We start from the raw sequence: 24,502 nt of genomic DNA on the forward strand, positions 1-24,502 counted from the left end.
ATTAATACTCCATATGTCCTTTGCATCAGATGCATGAGTGTAAAAGATTGTTCATACAGAATCTTAGCAATCCTGGTCTCCCTCTTTTTCATTTATAGTTGCCCTGCTTTCTTGTTGGTCATGTCCCAGATTGGATATGATTGCCAACATTTATTTGGCACACTAAAGGATTTGGGTCGGTCCCTTAGAGCATGTTTGCATGTTTGGCATTTTACTTGAAAAGGGGCAGTGTGGATGCAGGTTTTTGTTTTAGTAAACAGCATAATCTATTTATCAAGGTCTTGATTGAAGACCACGATTAGTTATTTAGTTGAATCAGGTGTCATAGTGCTGGGCTGACAAAAACCTGCACCCAGACTGGTACTCCTGGGATAGGACTGACTTAGAGTAATGCAACATCAATATAATGCAGCATTCGAGATGGGATTTGAGCCAATGATCGCCCTAGCTTGAGGTCAGTATCCAGTCATCACTGCATTACATTCCCAGTATTTTCCCACATTGAAACCAAAATTTAAGATTCAGTTTTCCCAGCCATTTGACGGTATAGTGTGCCAGCAGCAGAACCTGTAAACCTCACATCTATACAATTTCGGGAAGCCACTGAGGATGTTTCTCCGAATACCAGCCCTGTGGCAAATCTATTTTCACTTTGTTACAAAATTAAATACTCAGAGCGGTTGGAAAATTGAATTTCCTCTCAATTAAAAAACCCAAACTCTGAAAGAGAGAAATGAATAAGGCCCGAAGAAATGCGCATCTTCCCGCTTTGAGTTTTCATTAAGGAAGAACATTGATTGGCAGAAATGTATATCAGCATCATTACTGCATGCTGTCTTTGGCTATGGCGTGCCTTCTTACCTCTGAGAGTGGAAGGATGTATCAGGGTGATAGCTGGTACTTGTGCTTTTTGACACTATGAATGTGATCGCTCGCATTAGTACATGTTTATTTATTAATGTATTTATTTATTTTTTTGAAACATTTTTTTTAAAAGAGAGAAATATGTCTGGCCAAGTTTTTTTTTACCTTTAAAGTTGTGTGCGTATATCTATTTTTGGAGCGTACTAAGAATTTAGTGCACCAGATAACTGAAGGATCAAATCCCACCAGAAAATAGTGAGTGTGTGAATGTACATCAGTGTAGTGGTACAAATGCACACAAAAAAAGTTTACACATCTACACATCCCAAATAGGGGTCACAATTCGATGAAGAATCACATTTCTCCACTTACAGAATGTAGACAGAAACAACCAATTAAAAATCCCTACAGTAATTCTTATTTCAACCAGGCCAAGCATCTAAAAATCAGCCTTGAATTGAAGCCATGGAAACAAGCCAGCTCTCGTCTCCTTGCATCATTACTTTATTTTAGCACTTTGTCAAAAGCCAAGAAAACTCCTATCCACACACAGCCAGATTTGCTTAGAGTATTGCTTCCAATGTTGGTGAAACCTGAGCAGATTAAAGTGGTTCTTGTCGAGGAAAGGGTCAGGGAAAATAATGAGCAACACTTTGAAATGAGGCCTGCCATATGGGAGAGAGCCAGTCAGGACAACAACAAGCTCGATTTGCAAAGGGGGCGATCATTCTGTTAGCCGGGATGTTTTCTCCCTATGATTTACCTTACTGGCAAGAGGGATCTATACTCACATCTGCAGTACAAGTCTAGCAGTGCTTTTTCTCTTTCTCTGCTGGCTTGTGTAATCAGTCGATCCTCAGGGAACCGTATTCACTACCTGATAGAACACCTCTGTCCCTTCAGTCTTGCCCCAATGTTGATGGAAGAAGTGGAGGGATGTCATAATCATCATCATTATCATAATCCCCATCATCATCCTCATCGTCCAAAACATTCTCCTCATCATCAACAATGTAAATATCCTCCTCATCTTCATCACCTTGATCAGAGTTATCATCATAATCACCACTATCATCATCATCATAATGTAATTACATTATTTGGTGATGGTCACTGTCGTGGTGGTAATATGATCAGTCACCATCATTGCAAGGAAAAATTGTAAATAATATTACAGAAGCATACTAGAGGACATGGATACTCAAGTCTGGACCTCAAATCCAAATGTGGCCCTGGTTTCCTCTAGGTAATTAACTGAACAATTAGTGCTACTGATCGGCCAGACTGTATTCACACCTGACTCCCAGGTAAAAGGAGGGTGGACCTCTAGGGCCATGATTTGAGTAACAGGGCTATAGATTATTTTGATTCTAATACTGTAAATATGATGCAATATATTGGAAAGTGTTATGTTTTACAGCAGGGATAATGGTCGGGCCAATATTAAACCACTATCAGTTCTGATAGCCCTGATTGTTCATATGCCAGCAGAAGGTATTCTAACATACCTATACAATACATACATAACTGTACCTGAAAGAACGGATCCATATTAAAGGAGGTACAGCAAATGGACAACCTGAAGCCAAATCAATTTTTCTGTTGCCGCTTATTTAAGATGATGTTGCACTTCAAATGGTAGCAACCAATGGGAGAGCATGTGATGGTGAGGGTGCGAGCTGGGGTGGGTGTGTGGGGGGGGGGGGGGGGTGATAATAGAGGCATTTGAAATGAACACCATCTGGGTACAAGAAAACAAACAAAGCATAAGCAGGAACCAGCGTGTTACTGCCCCGCCCACTCTCGCGGTCAGGTGGAGGCCATGAATTGACGTTCTGTCATTAAAGGGGTAAACCCCCCCCCCCCCACACCCTACTCCAGCCCTTGCCCCCAAGGGGCCAGATCACTGCCAGAAATCTACAGGCTTCTGGCAAGCTGACAGTCACCCTTGCTAATGGCCCAAGCTGTTTATTCTGTACTGCCTGGAACTGGATTAGCCGAATAATTAAGGTTAATGATCCGCCGGCATTGACTGGTGGATCCGTGGTCATCCATTGTTGGCAGGTCTCTACAGACGTAGACTGAGTTGAATGGCTTTACTTACTAACGGAAAGGGCCGGATAAACATAGTGACTGGGGTTGCCATGGTAGACAGGAATGAAATTAAATCTTTAATACATTGTAAAACATTTTTAAAAATCTTGAATAGAAACCAATGTGATGCCAGAGTAACTTGGGGGCCTGGGGTGAAATTCCATGGAACTTTTACCTGGTGTCATAATTCTACATCTGTGGGACTTCCTTGGCAATCCAATATTGGGTCATAGCCTATATTTCCCACTAAACCTAGCTCACAATAGTACCCAAGGCTGAAAAAAGCTAGCAAACTGCTTGGATATCAGTTATTCATATTGGATATTAGTTATTGTACCAGAAAAAGATTTTAATACAGAAAAGTTACGGAGTTACTGTAACATGTAAATGAACAATGATATATATAATTGTATGCATTGAATTATACTTATAAAACATATAAAAAACACAGAAAGCCATCAGAGGTCATGCTTTACAGTAATTTTACAATAGCTAAGGGGTGTTCTTAGGCATGATGTGAAGCAGATTATACTAGTGCGAAAGAGAAGTACAATGTGTTAAGCTGCTATTACTGCCATTAGTGAACTTTTTACTGTGCATGCTATTCGTTTTCTCTATGGCAATAAATTGCCAATGTGCCATCTCATGTAAGTTATTTTTCATGCTGTCAACACAAATAAAAAGATCTTGTAATAAAATGTAACTGATAAAGTTAAAGATTTTAATGCGTGAAGAAAAGTATTAATCCAGCCCAGTTATTCTTCCTATTTTATGTTTTTTGAAAGCTTTATCTGTTTATTTCTTCATTGTGTATGGATGGTTGTCTGCTTTGCTGTTAAGGTATTTTCTATTTGAAAAGAAACTTTTTTATTAAGATGATACCCTGTCTTTGATGTGTTTGGCAGTGGTTCTTTTTGCAAATGGAATGTAGTTTCTCCCATTTCACTCCTCTAATGGACTCTGAAGCCTCACATCTTGGTTGAGTTAAGAAACCACTTGCAGAACATGATTAATAATGGTTATTCTTTCTTTTTTTTGGCAACTTTTATACACTTAGACACTTTTACATTGTAAAAGTTGCTCGCATCCCTACGTAAATGGAAGAACAGTGCAACCGGAAGGCGGGCGAGGCACACCTTGCATTTAATATCAGAGTGAAAAGGGGAAAATACAAATTTACATTTGAAATTAATTTCGCCTTGCCGCGTCGCTTGGATGCAGGAGAGATCCCGCCGCTGCCTTGCCAGTGGATGTTGAACACGACTCCAGATGGGGCGAGAAACAAAGGAAACTCTGTCGTACCAGCTCTCTCCTCCGGGCATCCTGCAGATGTCGCGATCAGATAGAGTCCTCAGAAGGTTAAACACGCAGCCGACGGTGAGAGACGAGGCGTTTTCTGTCACTAAACCCCATCTCGCCCTGTGCACCTGCATTCTGAGCGCTTGCAATTCTGCAGAATGTAGCACTTGTCCGTAATCCACAGAAAATATTTGTTATTGAATGCGCCATATCATATTTGGTCATTTTTTATGTTAAGAGTGAAAAACTGCATTTTTACATTTAAATGTTACTTTATTTGAAGTCAGGTTGCTCTGTTCAAAGCCTCTGTTTCTCTGTATTCGTGGGTTTCTCACATTTTGCCAAAGACAGACAAGAAAAAAAAACATCTGGGATTTCCTCCCTGACGGTAATACTCAGAATAAATCATCTTTATTGTAACCTCTTTTATCTAATTATGGTCCAAGGCTAGTTACATGGAACAAAATGCTTTTTTCTTTTGAAAAGAAACAGACCCCTTTTTTTCTATATACATTGATCAATTTAAAAAAAGACACAAAAAACATAGCTAAAAGAGCTAGATCTTTCTCAGGTTCCTCTTTGAAACTAACTGATAATACAGGCAAAAAGGGTTCTTGAAAATGTGAATTTTTGGAAAATCAAATCACTAGCAATGGAAACAAATTTAATGGCACAAATGATGGAACGCATCTGCGTTAAATAAATTACCCTCCTTGTAACACGGTTTTAATGTCTCCATTTCGGACACATTTTCCAGCCTTTTCCTGTAATTTTTGAAAGCGTTTTTGGTGTAATAAAATATCACTTTTTGTGCAATTGTGCATTAAACACTCATAGTCTCCATGCATTTTTCTCATAATCACTTTAAACCTCCCCGCCCCCATTTCCCAAAGCACTTTGCTCAACTTCCGTTAAGATGACACCAGCCTTGCAAGCACAGGAAATGGAACGTGTCTTCTTCCCCTGCTCTGGAGGCCCTGCATCATGATGTCACTGTCCGGGGAGCTGACCCTTTCCCTGGGACAAGTTGCAGAGCGCTCAAAAGCCGCGTAATGCAGATCATTACCCACAATGCCCCAGGCGGAACTGGCCCCCATGCGGCCACGGTGGCTCCAGTTGATCCGCCATGCCTCTTGTGCCACTGCAAATCCCCATGATTCTCAGATCGTCCACTTAATCCCATCAGCACCCGGTGAAAGACTGTATTTATTACACAAAGCCAGCTTTGTAACGGCCATGAATATGAACCGTGGAAAAGATCAGCCTGCTTGCAATTCACACTCCAAAGGCGCTTATGGGCTTCTTTCATGGATGTGTGAAGATGTTTAGGCTTACTGAGTCAGTTGGACCAAAAAGTCATGTCAGAACAAAAATGACTGATGACATAGTATTTCTTTCCAGAGCTTCTGGTAATAATGTCATACTGCCAAATAAGAAAATAATACCAGCACACTGCTATTATGCTTAAGTGATTTGTTCAACTAAAATCCGTGAGGAGTGACAACATTCTGACCATTTTGGTCTTCATCAGGTGAAGATGAAGGGCAAATAACAGGAAATTATTCCTGTAATTTACAGCCTACCTAAAATCCACAAACCCTTTGACGAAGACCAAAATGGTCAAAACGTTGTCACTGCTCACAGATTTTAGTTGAATAAATCACTTGGGAGCATAATAGCAGTATGCTGGTATTATTTTCTTGTTTTGCATTGTTCTTCTTCTTTGTTACCAGGCACCTGTGCTAAATTTTGGATGTGCGCATGCCTCTATTATAATTATGAGTCTTTAATAATGTCATACTACCACATTAAAATCCTTTATTGTATTAATCCCTTCAATACCAGTAACACATCTGTCATTTACAAGATTACATCCGAGGGAAGAATTGTGGTTACAGTCAAAGGACTGTGTGCAAAATGGTAATTTGTAAATAGTTCAAAACAAAGCAAAAATAAAACAAGACAAAACAGATACCATGATATTAAGCCTCTTTTACTCGAGAATGGCTCATTTGGTTAATAGAGGAGCCTCACAGCCCCGGATCAATGGATGCACAATTGGCGATTGCATCACACGAGAATGGAAGGATTCACTCGGGCAGGATTCAACATTCATTGCTATCAGGCCACCCCTGCTGGTCGGTTGAAAATGACAGTCAAAAGCTGCACGTGAAAGGTCTTCCTCTGACTCCACTCTGTTCAAGCTTAACAGTAAAGCATGTGAAGAAGCAACTGGCAACACTACATGTTTAGGAGGGGAACCGTGGATGTCCACACTCTCCTGAATCGGCAGTTGGGTTCGCAGGACGAACGCGGCTGTGGTTGCAGACAACTGGACATTCCAAATTGGGCTGAGAATTGGATATACTCAGCTCGGCTTTGGGTGCCAAATTATTATTTTTTTAAACGAATAAATAAAGCCTATTTATTCAGCTGAGATTTTAAATTAGTTTATTTTCTCCGTATATAGCCCACCATAGGTGGGTTTGGTATTGGTCATTTCACAACCATGTTTCTTATGTAAGTTTATATTTTAAGAAGTCAGCGATCTACCCGTTTTGTTACTTGCCAATCAGAACTGAACTTGAAGTGAATATCATATAGAATGGACAGACGATGTCAGACCTCCTGCTCTTCTGTTTAGAAATGCTATACTTCAGACCTCCAGCTCTTCAGTTTAGAAATGATATACTTTACATCAAGAGCATATCATATGATTTTACTGTTTAGAAATCTGAAGAAAATATTAAGGAACATCTTTATACTGAGGCTCGATTAAAGCTTTTAATGTGAAGAAACAGTGATTTTGCAGGTCTCTAATATATCCCCTGCATGTCTGTGCCCACAGTGGGAGGTGGGAGGCACCCTGCTTTCAATTCTGTCGCCTCCCCTCTAGTCTTCAATCTTCTGTCAGCTGCAGAGAAGAAGCCTGGGCTCAGTGGCACCATTTCATTTCATTTTTTTTTTTTTTTGTTTACGTGTTTTAATTAATGTCAAAAGCAACTGAAATCCTACTACAATACCTGACAGGCACAATGATCCAGACTTTCTTTTAATTAAAGAAAGTGAGAAAGAAACAAGAGGCTATGACTGAGGCCTGACTGGCAGAAGGCCCAGAGCTATGTGTGCGTGAGTGTGTGTGTCTGTGTGCTTACGTATTTGTGTGCGTGTGTCTGTGTGTGTGCGTGTGCTTGTGTGTGTCTGTGTGTGTGCGTGTGTGTGCGTGTGTGCGCGTGTGTGTGTGTGTGTGCGCGTGTGTGTTCGTGTGTATGTGTGTGTGTGTGTGTGTGCATGTGTGCTTATGTATTTGTGTGTGTGTGTGTGTGCGTGTGCTTATGTGTGTGTGTGTGTGTGTGCTTATGTGTTTGTGTGTGTGTGTGCGTGTGCTTATGTGTGTGTGTGTATGTGCTTATGTGTTTGTGTGTGTGTGTGCGTGTGCTTGTGTGTGTGTGTGTGTGCGTTGGGGGGTGCTGCAGTGAAAAGGTTATCAGCAGTGTAACACGGTGTGCAGAATGCTCCAACTGAGGGACTGTACTAACCCACTGACAGTTGGGTGTTGGGGCTTCACTCATCGACTCTCACAGGAAATGAGAAGAGCACTCATAGTGTATGGTTACCATGGGGATTCCAGGCATAAAGCTGTTGGAGCAACTTCAGTTTTAGAGCTCTGGAGGACCACCTAATGTATACTTTACAGTAGGATGGTTTAGTTCCTGCTCTGTAGGGCTACAGTACCTCTAGGGCTACTAAATCCTCAGTTCAGCATGGCAGTAGTGTCTGAAGGATTTCATGCCAGCTTGGCACTTACCAAATGCAGTTTGTATTCTTTGCCAGAACAGTCCAGTTAAAGTTTAGCCTTGGAAAGGCCTCCGTTTAGCATAATTCAGTTTTGAAATAATAATACACATTTATTGCTGATTATTTACTTCAGAATTATTGTTAAGTGAAAATATATGGTTTTTTAAAACAATGATAGTAAGTGACTACTTTCAGCATGTTGTATGCTGTCCTTTCCTTTTTCCCTTTAAATTGCATTTCTTTGGTGTCCGGAGAAGTTAGGATCCTTCTGAAGCACATCAGCCTACATTCAATCAATATTTGTCCTTAGCTTTGACTTACAAGTAATTGCAAGTGTTACAGCTCTTATTGACAAATTCAGTGTTTGTGGAACTTGGCAAAATGTGTTTGTGCAGAAAAAAAAATAATAAAAATTGAATTGTAAGGCAGAGCTGAGGTCAAATGTCGAGTGAAACCAGAACTTTGTTTACAATATTAATCGCAATCTTCTCAAGAACATATCAAAGGGTATTTTGCAGAAAATGGCTCATCACGCTTTTTGAGTTGAGCCGAACAGCAGGATCTGAAATAGGACACGGGATTTGAGCAGCATGGCTGTATTTTTTTTTTTTTTTTTGGGGAAAAAAGGCCCACATCTTCCTGTCCCCCGGAGCTCAGAATCACAGGCCAGCATGTAAGGGCAGCCTTTACGTACCAGCATGTTTACACCCTGCGCCCGTAATTGAACACAAATCTTTCAGATAAAAGGCAGCGCAAAAGATTAATATTGTTGTCAGCCCACATTGGCTTTAGCCACACTTTTAGAGGGATTCTGGCCTTGAGAGCCAAGAAGCTACTGTTTTTTCTTTTCTTTTCTTTTTCAAATGTAAAAAAAAAGCTCAAAATGTACATTTATCTTTAAGTGAATTTAGCAGTGGTCAAATCAGTAAATACTGCAGTTATTTATTATGCTAATTGATGGGAGATATAAGATTTAAAAAACTGTGACTTTTTGGTCATAGCGAAAACAATACATAAATAAATAAACAAATAAATAAATAACATAAAGAGAAAGATAGTATTTCGGAATGTTTTGGGAGCTACGTTAGAAACTCTTGGTCGTAAGCTCGATAGCTGTTGTACACTCAAGCATTATACTTAAACTGAACTGCTTCAGCTGACGTATCCAGCTGCATAAATGGATATTATGTAAATAATGCAAGCTGTGTAAGTCACTTTGAATAAGAGCATTGGATTTGCGTTTAAATATAAAAATTAAAAAGTTATGCTGAAATGACTGGTGACTGAGCTATGGCTTACATAGCGGTTGTAAATTTGAAAAATAATAGGTGAATTAATGAATATTGACTAAATGTATATGTGCCTTGTTTAAAAAACAAACAATATAGCATGTGCTATTGTGGCTTGGCTTGATTTTGGACTTGTGTGCATGACTAGTAGTTCCTGTGTGCATGACCAGACCACTATGACCATTCCTGATGAACAAAAACATGTGAATGAGTGCTTTCAAAAGATATTAACAGGCGTACAAGTGAACACAGCTGGTACATACTCTTGGCTAGTAAACTAGGGCATCTAAATATATTTACAAGTGAACAAACACACATGGTTAGGGAGAATGGCAGACCAAGCCAAGAGGTCTCTGGTGATAATTTTCAAAGATGCCCAGTTTTGTGAAACGGTCACTGCACAAGCGGGTGTTTGCACTGTCCATGCCAGTGTAGCCATAGCTTTTCAAAAACACCACCTATTTTTTTCTGATAATTCTTAGGACACTGAAAAAATGACAACATAACGTTACTCTCAACCTCATTCTCTATATTTATGCATCCAGGGAGGGCACCTATAGTATGGGGAACATTCGGCATGTATGCTGTGAAAATGGAGGTTTGATAACCAAACGAAACAAGATAACAAAAAGAAAACTTTAGCTCTACAGCTCTTAGGGTTATACAAGGTGGGAGAATGAGTCGATTGGAGAAGTAGAGAGACTGGGAGTAGAATAAGATTGGTAGAGGGATTAAGACTGGATAAATTGCAAAATAACTACAACTAATTATTACAAATGTCTATTCATAACACGGACAACGATGGCAAAGGAGTGTTTTGCTCAAACTCAAAGATGCTGTTTTAGTGGAACAGAATACTTTTATTTGCCTCAAACTATGGGAAGAGATATGCATGAGACTAAAACATTTTTTTAACCCCTTTATGTCAGGTCCTTCATGGCATCATGAAGGACCTGGACCAATAAATGTAAGTCTACCCATTTAATCCCCACATAGGAACAGATGGAAATGTTTACACTGATATAAATCGATATTGCAATGCAATTGATTTCTCATACTGTTGCTGTTGCATAACACATACCATAATAACACCACACAATGTAGTCTGAAGCTATTCACAGATTTACATTTACAATAATTTTAAGGATGTCATAGATGATGTTCCCAGCTCAGAAATCAGCCCCAAGAAACCCCATCAGTTGTTCCTATTTTGTTTGTCTGTTTGGCATTGTAATCATGAGCTAATCAAAATTGAGAGAGTGAAATCGAAACTGTAAAATTTCAAAAGAGGAAAAAGAAAATAGTACCAGTTAAAAAGTTCCCTTTCATTTTGTGCAGAATTTCATTTGGTGCAGAATTCAATTTTGTTATCTGGAAAACTGAAGCAAGATGAAAAGGGAATCACCAAACACATTAAATGACTACAAGCACACAACAAACAGGGCCGCATAAAATGCTGTGCAGGGCAAGCATTTCCAACAAGAACTAAACAGCTATCAATCACAATTGGCAAATGCATTAGCAGTAATTATTGTGAATATGATTGCCGTATAATTATTGAATTGCGGGTGTTAATGCCTTTTAATCTATTAGCGTTCCAATTAAGCTAAACTAGTTCATAACTTCCAGGAAAGCATTGAAGGGGTGGTTAAATTGTACACCGCTTGGAATTCATTTTAAAGATGTTGTTACTTTAGTTATTGGGATGTGCACAGTCATAACATAAGCATTCACATGCACCAGATAGAATTCATTGGAAACACATTACAGTCCAAACCACAATCTTTTAAAAAAATCTTTTTTAAATGACTAATTCATCCATTATATTCTAAAAAAATACTTTGCCTTGACACAAGATTAGCCTCTGATTTGAAGTATTGTTTCTTTATTGCTTTGTGACAGCAACATATTTGTAATAACAGTGTATTAATGAAGGGAGCAAAACTCTATGCAATTCCTGTGAAATACAAGCATGGACACTATGAAGAGTGTACAATACCAGTGTAACATACGCCACCTGCAGGAGACAGTAGGTAGACACCATGATGGACAAGCACATTTTAGCTGTCGCTCATCCAAGTACCAAACAAGCACATGGAAAACAGTACGCATGTCAATGATAAATATTATATCAATGTACTGTTCTTTAATTACTCATTGCCTCTGCACCTAAGTAAAAAACCACGAGCAAAGCATACAGTATGTGAAATATATAATTCATACACAAATCATAATTTAACAAATTTTCTTGGTTGATATAAGTACTGAGTATGAGGCACATTGACATTGTGATTTTTTTTCCTTGTGCTATTGAAAACAAATAATAATTGACCTGCAATAACCTACAGTTTAGCCTGTAGCTCCAGTAACTCTGAACGATATTGTTGCTCTTCAGACAATTATTTCCCTTTTTTTACCTTACAATACCGCCAAGTAGAGAATGAAGAATATCCTCCCTGCTCAATAGGCATTTGACTGCCAGCAGACATTCTATAAGTAAATCTCCTTAAAGCAGGAGTCAGTTATGGAACATAAACAGTCAATATCTCTCCATTGATTGTTCCAGCGTATATTCATTTATGTATTGACTACTAAACATTAAAAGGCTTTCACAGATGACAGCCTCCCATTCATCAAAGCTGGTAACATTTGTAGCCCACATTGCCTCTGAATACGTTAGCTTTGATTTCACAGCTTAAAGGTCAGATTCCAGCTCTAGCATAGAGCTCAGATTGCAGCTAAATTACTTTTAAGCCTTTTACATAATTATTTAAACTCAACTCCACACAGCAAAATGAGCAATTAAGTGAATATGATAATAAGGTCATTTATTTTATTTTAATTCATTGTCACTTTCCTTTAGTGTTTTCCACTACATGTAAAACTTGACATTGATTTTAAAGAGAATATTTGCTCTTTTTTCTTTCTTTTGAAGAAATAATTACATTTTCACACAAAACAATATAGCATCTTTAATTCAGACAAGTACTAGGTTACACTTGTATAGTCTTGCAATATTTTTATTTATTTTACAAAATCATTTCTTGGGAATCAAAGGAATGAGAAGAGGACAAATTGTTCCACTGTCTTCTTACAGTCATTTTCATTCACATTTTGCACTGCACAGGGATTATACATTCTATAGTGCAGCAAAAAAAGAAAAACAGGAAAAAAAGCAAACAAGGCTTGTGGACATGGTTAAAAAAAATGAACTCTCCTTAGCTGTGGTGGATTTGACTGAAACTACCAATTGTTTTAATTGATTTGTTTACGGTCGCTCTTCTGGCGGACCTGTCCACATTTAATTGCTCCGAGTTCGGTGATGAGAGCGAAGAGACTCCTTCTTCTCCCGGGGCTCCGGGCCTTTTCACCCCGCCTCTCCGAGAAGCAATTAAAAAAAAAACGAAGACATTCGCCCCTTCTTCCGATATGAAACGCTCCCTCTCCCTCTTCGCCGGGGTCAGACAGCCAAGCTGGTAATATAAACCCTACTTTATTGAGACATCCATTAATCGACGCCTTCTGCCGGCGACCCTTGACCCCGGCTAACCCCCGGAACATCATGTTACCGGCCGAGCGAGCCAGCTGCCTCGCCCATCTACCCGTCCGCACTCTTCGGCGGGGTCCATCCAGGCTGGCAGACGCTCCCCCCCCTCGAAAATAATCATTAAATGTCTTTGGATTGCCCAGAAAGAGGACCAGGGGACCCCTTTATGCACCACTGCTCCGACATAAAGGGGAGACTTTCGCGCGGGCAAACGCAGGAATAGTGTTACACGGACTTCAAAATTAATCATTTCGAATACCGGGGTGACTTTGAGCTTGTTTGGTAATCCAGCTGCCGCAAGGTGTTAGCTTGACAGGGGGAGGCAAAGAGAGCCGCGGCGAGGAACCTGGGCAACGAATCGCTTAAATAAAAATTTTATGTGCAATGGAAGCTTCTGCCTGGGAGTGTACACGATGTAACTTTATATGAGCGGTCGCCTGCGTGAGACAAACTGCGACTCGCCGCTGAAACGCCCGGCTCGAGGACGAGTCGAGAGCGCTGAAAGAAGACACCTGATTGTATTGGTGCCGAAACCTTTAAGCTGTTGTCACCTCACTGACTGATTATGAGCTATTACCTCCTCTGTTGGAATCCTAGCCGAATAGATTGAATTCGGATTGATTTCCGCCCAGGAAAGAGGGAGGGGAATTTAAAGCCTTTTTTCTTAAATTGGGTATTCGATGTGTGCTGATCCTGGTCGGCACACACCCCCCTCCCCACGGGATCTTTTATGGGGCAATAATGGCGGTTGGCCATCCAGTCTCGTCTCCAACCAAGGCCATAACCCTGCATTTGCTCTGAGTGCTTTTCTATTATACATTGATAGCCGAGCATCGATCAATATGGGGAAACAGAGAACCCTACAAAACCAACTTCTGAAAGTGTAAAAGACCTCTTAATACCGGGGCTTTCAAACAGCTTAACCTATGTGCTTTTTTCATTCTCCTTCAGGGCCTGGTTTTTGAGGACACTTATAAGGGTGATCTAACAGTGATACCTTTTATTCAGCGAGATGAGAGGCGCTAGAGGTGAATCCTTAAAAATCAGTTTTTTATCATACCATACCACTGGTATGAAAATGATTAAATCAAACAAAATATGTATGGAATATATTAATAATTTCATTATAAGTAATTGGCAACTAACATAATTTTATCTTTTCATCATTATATAGAGTGAGCTCTATAATGTTGGTTCTGGACTACACAATTTTAGATTTGTAATGAAACATTCACATGTGGTGAATGTACAGATTTTAAGCTTTTATTAAAGAGTATTTTTGTGCATTTTGATTTCACCATGTAGAAACTTTTTATACATACCCCCCTAATTCAGGGCACCATAATGTTTGGAACAACTGGGTTTATAGATGTTTCTGATTAGCCAAGTATTTTCAATTCCTCTCTTAGTGCAGGTATAAGAGAACTTTCCGTAAGTTTTGATTCAACGCTTTGGATTGCCTTTGGAGTCAGTTATTGGTGTTTGTCAAGATGAAGACTAGAACTGTGCTAATAAACAGCCAGGAAGTCATTATGAGGCTGGGTAATAAGGAAAAACAGTCAGAGACATGGGCTAACAAAAATCAATTGTTCTGAACATCATTAAAAAGAAAGAGAGTACTGGTGAGCTCAGTATTTGCAAATGGCCTAGTAGGGTGAGGAAGACCTCTACAGTTGGTGACCAAATACTTATCACCTTATTGAAGTAAAACCCCCAAACACCTGTCCAACAGATCTAAATCACTCTTCAGGAGGCAGGTGTGGATGTGTCAGTGACTACTGTACGCAGAAGACTTCAGGAACAGAACTACAGAGGCTACATTGCAAGATGCAAACCACTACATTACACTACATCGGTTACAGTTTGTTAAGAATTAATAAAAGAGCCTGCAGAGTTCTGCAATAAAAAGTCCTGTGGACAGATGATTCACATGTATCAGACTGATGGCCAAAAGGAACTCCCCAAGATCCAATGCACCCCCCTCATCTGTGAAACATGGTAGGTGTTATGGTTTGGGCATGCATGGCAGCCAAAGATACTGACTCACATGTCTTCATTGATGGGATAACTGCTTATTGCAGCAGCAGATTGATTTCTGAAGTGTACAGAAGCAAAGTATCTGCTCAAGCTCAACCAAATGCCTTCAAACTCATTGGACCACACTGCATCGTACATTATGCCAATGATCCCAAACATTCTGCTAAAGCAATAATGGAGCTGTTCCAAGTTTAAAACTAGGAAAATTGTTTGCTGACTTCACCTAAACTGAATCCAATTGAACATGTGTTTCATATGTTATGCTGAGGATAAAACAAGCTGGCTGCAGTACAGACCTGGCAGCATCACCAGAGAACATGCTCAGCACCTGGTGGTGTCTATGGGCCACAGACTTAAAGCAGTCATTGCATGGTAAGCATATGTGACAAAGCAATAAACAGGAATACCTTCATTTTCAGAAGATTCATATGTCTCAAACATTATGGTGCCCTAAAAAGGGAGGGGGGTATGTATAAAAATGTCTGTAACTTCTACAACTCCAACTGTAACTTCAACTTGGTGAAACAAAAGTGTATAAAAATACCCTAAAATTAAATCTGACAATCTGCATTTCAACCACATGTAAATTGTTTGATAAAAAATGTAAAATTGCGAAGTGCAGAGCCAAATCAAGAAAAACATTATGGCGCTCACTGTACGTGTGTGTGTGTGTGTGTGTGCCTTGTGTGTGTTGGGGGGTGCTGCGGTACAAAGGTTATCAGCAGTGTGACACGGTGTGCAGAATACACATTTTGAGGGCCTTTACTCACCCCCACACTGACAGTTTGGTGTTGGGGCTTCAATCATCAACTCTCTCAGGAGATGAGAAGAGCACTCATATGGTTGCCGTGGGGATTTAATTTTCTATAACATATTTAAATGCATCAAAACAAACATTCATCAGTTCAATCATCCCAAAACACAGCAATTCATACTGGAGTTAACAATGTGTGCTTGGATTTTTGATCACAGGACCACAGAAAAAAGAGACTCTGAACAGGACAAAACACATGATTTTTATTTACAACAATGACCATCACACTTACCTTTCATCTAATAATTATCTTAAATGCCCAATGGAGCAACCCTTCTGTCTTTGTCCAACTCCAAAAAACAATTAAACAAGACAAGATAAGAGTTTGACATTTTGATGACAAAACGTGTTTTGTCAGTGACACACAAGTCGTGTTTTGTCAGTAAGACACACAGTAAGACAAAGCACTAGGGACCTCTGATCTCTTCTCTTTAAGGGAACTCTTCTTTTTCTTTGTTTCTTTTTAAAGAGAGGGGACATAAAACAATGCTAGATCAAAAATTGTCTTTGAGAGTATTTTAATATGTAAATCCACTTGACAAGCCCTCATAGTCTTCATCGTCTTCATCTTCCTCATCATCTGAAAGGTCATAGACTCCTTTTTGTGGTTTTTGCAGCTGATGAGTCAGTTGTGCGTCTACAAAATAGAGGAAAATGCATAAGTATCATATTATAAATCCTGAAAAGTATCCACTGTACCAAAAAAAATCTAAATTCTATACATTTATCACAGTGGATCATTTTTAATACTACATTTTTATATTTATCCAAAGCGATTCGCTCTGCTTCTTATTGCGGTGCTTATTTTTTTATCAGATCTTTTATAAAAAATATAATACATTTTTATATATTTCAAATCAATTTAATAATATATCTAATTTCATATAACAGTCAATTCATTTCACAGCCAAATACTAAATCCAAAGAATAGAAAAAATGGGCTCTAAAGTTGAAAATGGCCCATTAAAACTTGCTTATAGTACTTCATTTATACAGTATTCACACATAAGTCTGGCATAATGCATCCTGAGTGCTCTACTTATAAGAATCACCTATGGTAGAATTAGACACTAATAATGATCTAATTCTATGAGAATCCAATTCACCAAGCACAAGGAATTTGCTTATAAGATTCAATTAATCTTGGAGGAGATGTGAATCACATATAGTGTGACGCCGTATTTTTCATTTTCATTGGTGAATTAATTTGCACAGGTCTCTGATCAAACTATTCTAATTCCAGGAAACTCATGGATGCCATACATAGTGAAATAAGAAAAACATTTTAAAACTGCACGTTATTTTCCCACATAGCAGCCCATCTGGAGTGACCCTTTCAAGGTTCCCCTGTGATAGACAGCCAATAGAGACAATTCCGGGAAAAAAATGGATTCGGAAAGATCCCGTTCCACAGATAGCTGGGGACGGAAGCGCAGACGTCTAATCCCATCAGCTCTTGTGTACTTCAAAAAACCGCCAGCCATCACTAATGCACCTTTCTCCCCAGGACAAAGCCCAAGGCGCTGTCGCCTTATCTCTGCTCCACAAAATTTCTCGGAACGCCAAGTTCACTCTCGCTCTCTTTCAGATGAAGGGTCCGATAGAGGCATCGATCGTTGTCTGTCATTGATACCGACGTCTACCCTTGACAGGCGAGAGTACATTTAGTTTATTTGAAATGTCTCTATGGCACCATTGGCCAACGTCCTGGCCCATAAAGGAAAGACGCACTGTGAGGAAATCATATGCGCTACAACAGCCCCATGTCCCAGTCTAAATGTGATGTGATGTGATGCTAATAAGTTGAGAAATAAAGGACTGGCACAAACTTCTGTTGTATAGCTTTAGGTGTATGGATTTAGTTTCACATTGCATTTTATTGCTGTAGTTTCTTATCATGTTTGTATGAGACGTACCAAAAATCTATCCCTAGTAGACTTCTGGGAAAGCCTGAGCCGGGAAATGCTATCAAATCAAACATGCATACTGTCAGCCCTGGCAGGTCAAGCTTTGGTCAAGAACATACAGAACGTGTTACACTCCACTATGTACAAGCATACAGCTGGTTAGAGTACCCACTTTGAGGCTGTTTTTCAACTTGTTTAATTTGTTGATATACATTGAAATCTAACAAGTGAGGGGCAGTAGGTCATCAACTTCAGGCTTAGACAAAACAAAACCTCACCCTCACTGTTAATTGGCATGCCCCAAGGGCAAAGTTGAATGCCAGTCCATTGGTGTTGTGGGGGTGGCGGGTGAACTTGTATAACTCTTACGTAAATCCAACATTCTGTTCAACACCATTCAGCCTCAGTCAGACATACCTTTCTCCACAACCTGCAATCTGGCTGACGCGGACACCTCCCCGAACTTGTTCTTGGCGGTGCAGGTGTATACCCCTTCATCGGCCCTCCGGACCTTCTGGATCCGGAGCCAGCCTGTCAGTTCAAAGCGTCGGGGTCCTCCTTGTGCCTAATAATTACAAGGAGGGTAAGAACACCACCCCCCCATGGAAAATTAGCTTGGCAGTAGCTACTAGGGCACCCATTATGTCACGATGTTACATTATTTACTTACTTAGCAGACTATCTGATCAAGGGAAACTTGCATAACTTCCTTTTTTTCATGTTGTCCATGAACACAGCTGAATATCTGTCGCAGCAATTCAGGTTAAATGCCTAGCTCAAGGGAGACTTCACGAGAATGAAGGTAATGGAAGTGAGTATATTTTGGTCATATTTTTCCCCTGTATATTGTAAAACACTTAATGTACTGCACTAGTCAGCAGGATCCAATTATGTATTGCAACTACAATGATGTTGGTTTTCATGTGGAATTGTTTAAGTGTAGCCTACTGGTATTTTATTCATTTTTATTTGTCCTTTATTTTTACAGGTAGTCTCGTTGAGATCAAGATCTCTTTTGCAAGAGAAACACACAAAAATGTGTCTTTTTAAAGTACAATTTATATATCACATTCAGCACTCAGACATTATACAAGGATATATCAAAGTAAATACTGCATTAAGAAAATCAATTTAATACATATATATTTATAAATTTCCAATTAGCATACTACATTTTCAATGAGGTGAAGAGATTAAAATTTTCTTTCTTTTTTTGCAATTTATTCTATATGTGAGGAATATACTACTGAAAGCCTGTTTTGCCCAACTCAGCGTTTACATAAGGTGCATCTAAAGTCAAAAAAGTCCTGAGAATTGGAACCATAGTTACTGGAAGAGACAGTGGGGAAGTTTTTTAAGTAGAGCCTTATAGGTGTTAGGTCATTATCACGTCCATTTATGCCAACAAATGTAAAGATCTAGATAAACGAAATGGAATGCAATTCCCTTCCCTTCAGTAAACAGCACATCCAACTTTTTCATACAAAATACAATGATCAGCAAGAAATGCATCCCCTGTGACAAAATGCATAAAAGTGCATACAACCATCATATGTTTAGATGCTACATGAATGCCTTTGTTTTTCCAGTTCACATCCCTACACTCTATACAGAGATTGGACTGTGCTATCTGTAAAAGCTTGTAATCTGCTTTCACACACAAATCACCTGGCTGATCAGGTAGTTCAACTGTCCACATGGTGTCCAGCGTTAGACTAGTGGTTATATATATATAAGAGATTAGACTAGTGCTGTGATAGTCCAGAGGGACCAAGCCACTAACCTTCCTTATCTCTCATACTGCATAGTATAGAGAAGACAATCATCCATCCATCCATTATCTATACCCACTTATCCTGAGCAGGGTGCAAGATGGTGCTGGAGCCTAACCCAGCACGCATTGGGCAAGAGGCAGGAAAACACCCTGGACATGCCACTAATCTATTCACTCACACACTCATAACTATAGGCAATTTATATTCTCCAATTAGCCTACCTGCATGTTTTTGGACTGTCTCTGTGGGAGGAAACTGGAGTACCCAGAGGAAACCCACACGGACATGGGGAGAACATGCAAACTCCACACAGAAAGGCCCCAAGCCAAGATTCGAACCCACAACCTTCTTGCTGTGAGGCGACAGTGCTACCCACAGCGCCACCACGTCGCCCCAAAAGAGAGTAACAGGTCACAATTATTTTTGTCACAGGCAGACCTAATACATGTTAGAACTGGGCATTGTAAACTGGGGCATTGTACCCCCATATTGTGATATAACGCAGCAAGGCCTCTATGAAATGTATGATGTCATTTCACATACCTGTACGGCCATGTTGGAGTCATCAGCAGGAAGGAAGATGCTATTCCCCTCCTTCCTCCATTCAATCACAGCCATTGGATAGGATGAAACCTCACACCCGAAGATGATGTCACTTCCATCCAGAGTGATTATATCACGGGGGGGAGTGGCAATAATTGGTTCTGTAAGGTTTTTGTAAAGCATTAAAAAGTTTCATTTATTGTGTAAAGGATAGATTGTTCTGGTCTGAATGTGAGTAAATCATTTTGAATAATATGTATTATGAACAATAATAATAAAATGCTTTTAACATTTCTCCCCTTTTCGCTCCAGTTTAGAATCCTCAGTTGTTCCTGCCAGATCAGTACCTACTGCTACACCTATTCAAGTATCTACTGCAGTTGAAACCTCTCTTCCAGTATACTCACAGTTACTAGTTACTACTTTAGTAATTGTGCACAGCATTATGGGAGAGAACTACTGTGGATCTAAAGAAAGCCTTGTCTCTCTGATGAAAGGTAGTTTCCTCTGTGCACCTGGTACATTGATGCAAGGGACTACTGCATCATTACCTGTTGAACCCTAGACAAATTAAACTCATGCCACACCTGGTGGCATAAGGCCAAATATCCTGCATCTCTCCCAGTCATAGTCTCATAGTCAGCTATGATATACCGGAGCCAAAGTTCAAACCTGAGACTACAGACTTGACAAAGACTCTTGGGAACTACATAAGATTTTCAATTATGCTATTTTCTCATTTTAAAGGAAAAAGTTATAAGCCCACACAACAGGAAATTGCTGTTGAACATTGAATGTGTATTTGCAAAAACAGAACAGAACAAATGCAATCAGTTCTTTACAGTCTGGCTGTCTCTGGTACAGTTTGAGTATATCCATCAGCACTGAAAGATTACTGCTATTCAATGATATGATTGCATTAAAAGCCAGAGTCAATGGTGCCCTTTGCTTCTGGAATTGACGACAGAAGGATAAAACCTTGCTTGCAGCATTGTTAAATGTTTTCTGAAAATGGTAAACTTTAAAATGCAATCCTTGCAACAAATTCACTCAAAACACAGGGTCTGAAAACCAATTCTTTCAGAATTAAATTACACACCACACTGGGATGGTCCTGGAGTTCATTAGGTTAACCCTCCCAGCAAACACGTTCAGGTGGGTTTTGACATTCATCAGAACTTCCCTGGGAAGGAGCCTGGTCATTTTAAGTTATTTTGCACTCTTATACAACAGAAACATCATAGATTGCTCTGATGAATTCAGAACATTGTATACACCACTCAGATAGTCAGCCATGATTTCCGTTCCAACCACTGTACTTCCTATTTCAGGGAGATTCTGAAGGGGTTTCTGGCTTTGAGTGCAACACTGTGCTAACTATGGATATTTTGTCCTCACCCACACCCTTCATGACTGTTCATAATAACTTTTTAAATTAAATCTTTAATCATTAATGGCAGAGTAACTTCAGTAATATTCAATATTAATAATGCAGAGCTGAATAGCTGGTAAATACATGATATCTGTAACCTCAGGCTGATAGTCTTAATCTTTGATGTGGTCAGTAAAAACAACATTAAAATGTTGCTTTTTCAAAAAAGGATCACGACCAGGTGACAATATGTGATGGAATGGAATACTCCAGAATCAATTTTACAGCCAACACAGAATGATGGACTTTTCCTATCATTCTCTGTTGAAGTGCTGACCACAGTGTTTAGTCAGCCTACCCTTATAAACCCTTCCAACGTGACTAAACAAGACTGTTTCTCTCAAGCATTTTAAGGAATTAAGAACTTTGGCTCCCACAGTTTTTGTCTCTATTTGTGAACCATCAGGAAGAGGCTTCGTCTCAAATGGATGCATCCTCGTCATTTGGCCTGCCGTGAGAGTGTGACGTCACCTCCTCCTTTCAGCCTTCTGTATGTGTTTGCATTTCCCACTCTGTCACTTGGGTGGAGGAAGTTCTATATTTACACAGCGTTTACACTCGTCTCCACATTCCCCCCATGCAAAAAAAGCAGCCTTGCTATCTCTTCATCTTTAATTAGTGCTGATAATTACACTCCAGCTGTGGAGGCTGGAAACTTTTGTTTCATTTGTTGCATCATGGGAACACCCCCCCACCCCTTCCCCCCACTCCCCATGATAGAAATAACATTCCCACCAACAAATGAGCTGTTAAGACTAGCCTGTTTTTCACCCAAGGGGTGATTGTCTCAGGTTTAAAAAAAAGCAGAAATCAATTTAAGCACTGCATTTAAGGGGCCCTCACAACTCTTCACTATTCTTACCCCACAGTGGCGGAACTACAGTCAGGACAGAAGTGTCACTGCCCCCTCTTCCGCCACAGACTGAAAATAAACCAATTTATTCTGCATCTGGGCTTCCCTAATGCTGAACTCTGATCATTTTACATGGGTTTACAAGCTGTAACTATGCTAAATGTAAAACTGCATATCCCTTTATATTACATATATGCAAATTATATTCCCTTTTCAATTTGCTTCCTAATAATACTACAATACTCTACTCCCTAATAATACTATGCTTTCTATTTCCCTCCTGCATCTACTATGACATCTAGCTTTATGTTGTAAAATTATGTATTGAATACCAATATTGGTTGTGACCCTGATGGCTTAGCATGAGCACTGTTTGCCTAAATATAAGCGTAAATGTCATAGACCAATCCAACTCATGGGCCCTGCCAAACCAAGGCTTGCTTGCTTGCTAGTTCATGAATGATCGGCATCATTGGTCCATTGTGTGTTCTTACCAAAATTATGCAACACAAGTTACTTGTGGACAAGTTATTATTGAATCCATTGTTACTTTAGATTATACAGATGAAATTTGATAACAGGTCACAGTATTTATTTATTTAGGATCCCCATTAGCAATACACGGTGTTCAGCTAATCTTCCTGGGGTCCGACAGTATAGGAGGAGTGTCACTTATTCTATTCTTATTTTACTGTTTGAAAAGCATGCAAGACTTCTCCAACAGCTGGCAGTTAATTAGAATGCACACTTTCCCTGGTGTTATGTCCAATTAATTAATAGAAAAAATATAAATGAAGTTTAAAGAAATCCCTATTTTGTGAGGCAGAAAAATATAGTATCACTTAAGAATTAAGTCCTTTTTAGAGCACTGTACAAATTGAGGTTAAATCAGTTTACTCAGTATATCAGGGGATCTTACACTGACCCACAGCCAGTTTGTGAGGAATGTATTAAATAATTCCTCACAGACTGGCTATAGACTAGCGTAAGATCTCCTGTAATACTGATTAATACTGACGTAACTGGGTGCAAGAATGGCTCCCTCACTGGCTGTGTAAATTGAGGTCTTTTCCTTGTCTCAGCAGATTATAGCATTTTACAAGGCTTTTGCTGAAAAGTAGTTTCTGATGCCCTGAATTCTTTTTTGTTGATTCTAAGGAGGTTGGTTATGGTAGTGCAGTTATTATGCAGTATGAAGGTTATAATATTCCTATAATTGTGTATTATTTTGTGCAAGTTATTGTCAGCTCTGTTTACCTATGGCTAAGACCTTGCAATCTGATTCATTTGTATTTTATTGAACATTTGAGGTAAAAACTACAAAGACAGTTGTATCCTACCTCATGTACAGTCCAACCCTCAATCACAACACAACACTCCAAGTCCAATGACAATAAGCTGTTATAAATAAAATAAATGTTATCCCAGGTGCTGAATCTGCTGTTATAAAATCACTGCTACCTTAAAAGGGAAGAAGTACAATGTTAATGTGTTATGGAGGCTAGTACTCAGTGGGTTATAAGTTGCAATACTAGGGGGATTGTACTTCCAAATCCAAAGTTTCCTAAACTGAATTGATACAATAAACATCAGCTCTACTGTACATATATGGCTATTATGCTAAATATAATGCTTTGAAAAAGATAATCCACACAACAAGTAACGTTGGTAAAATGCTGGTACTAAATGACAGGGCCGACCGGAACCAAAAAGAACCAGAAACTTACTGGCTCTGCAGGGCCCACGGTGCTCCACCATCAGCTTGACCTCCTTGTCCTGACTGTAGCGAGCAGCGCGAAGCTGGCAGCTGTTGTCGTAGGTCTTCCCGTCAGAGCCGCAGAGCGGCTCCTGTCGGGCGCAGACACACTGGGCCTGGGGGCTCTCCCCGGTGAGCCCGGGCCGGTCCCGGCGCGGCAGGGAACGGCACCGCAGGCCCTCCCCGCAGCGCCCGTAGAAGCGGGCGGAGAGGGAGTCCAGATCGCACAGCTGGCCCTCTCTGTTCCCGCACTCCCAGCAGCAGCCGCAGGTGTCCCGCACGCGACCGGCCGGGCAGGGGGGCCCCCCCACCGGGCACATCTCCGGCCTGCACTCCCCACAGCCCCCGCGCGGCCCGGCCCCGTGCCGCCAGTCAAACCGCCCAGGGAGGGCGTCCGTTAGCTGGGCCATGAGCAATAGTGCCAGTCCAGTGGCCTCCATCACACGCCTGGTGGCCCTGCTTTGTCCCCTGCCGGCCCATCTCGCTACCGTCAT

At 40.1% G+C, this 24,502-nt stretch overlaps 1 protein-coding gene across 1 annotated transcript; it reads right to left on the reverse strand.

The window, feature by feature from the left end:
* Window positions 1-1,763: 1,763 nt before the first annotated feature.
* LOC118232546 (insulin-like growth factor-binding protein-related protein 1) lies at window positions 1,764-24,502 on the reverse strand. Its single transcript, XM_035427614.1, has 5 exons — window positions 23,980-24,502; window positions 19,968-20,128; window positions 18,067-18,214; window positions 16,278-16,379; window positions 1,764-1,903 (listed from the first exon to the last, which is right to left on the reverse strand). The coding sequence occupies exons 1-5, from the start codon at window positions 24,500-24,502 to the stop codon at window positions 1,764-1,766; spliced, it is 1,074 nt and encodes a 357-aa protein (XP_035283505.1).

Source organism: Anguilla anguilla, chromosome 7 (assembly GCF_013347855.1).
Source record: "Anguilla anguilla isolate fAngAng1 chromosome 7, fAngAng1.pri, whole genome shotgun sequence".
NCBI lineage: Eukaryota > Metazoa > Chordata > Actinopteri > Anguilliformes > Anguillidae > Anguilla > Anguilla anguilla.

What these genes read in the sequence shown, in the direction of transcription:
- LOC118232546 (XM_035427614.1), bottom strand. Translation starts at nt 24,502, where the DNA reads ATGACGGTAGCGAGATGGGCCGGCAGGGGACAAAGCAGGGCCACCAGG. An exon ending in CCGTGGGCCCTGCAGAGCCA is followed by an intron (nt 20,129 to 23,979) that starts GTAAGTTTCTGG and finishes AAAACCTTACAG; the next exon opens with AACCAATTATTGCCACTCCC. An exon ending in ATTGCAGGTTGTGGAGAAAG is followed by an intron (nt 16,380 to 18,066) that starts GTATGTCTGACT and finishes TCTATTTTGTAG; the next exon opens with ACGCACAACTGACTCATCAG.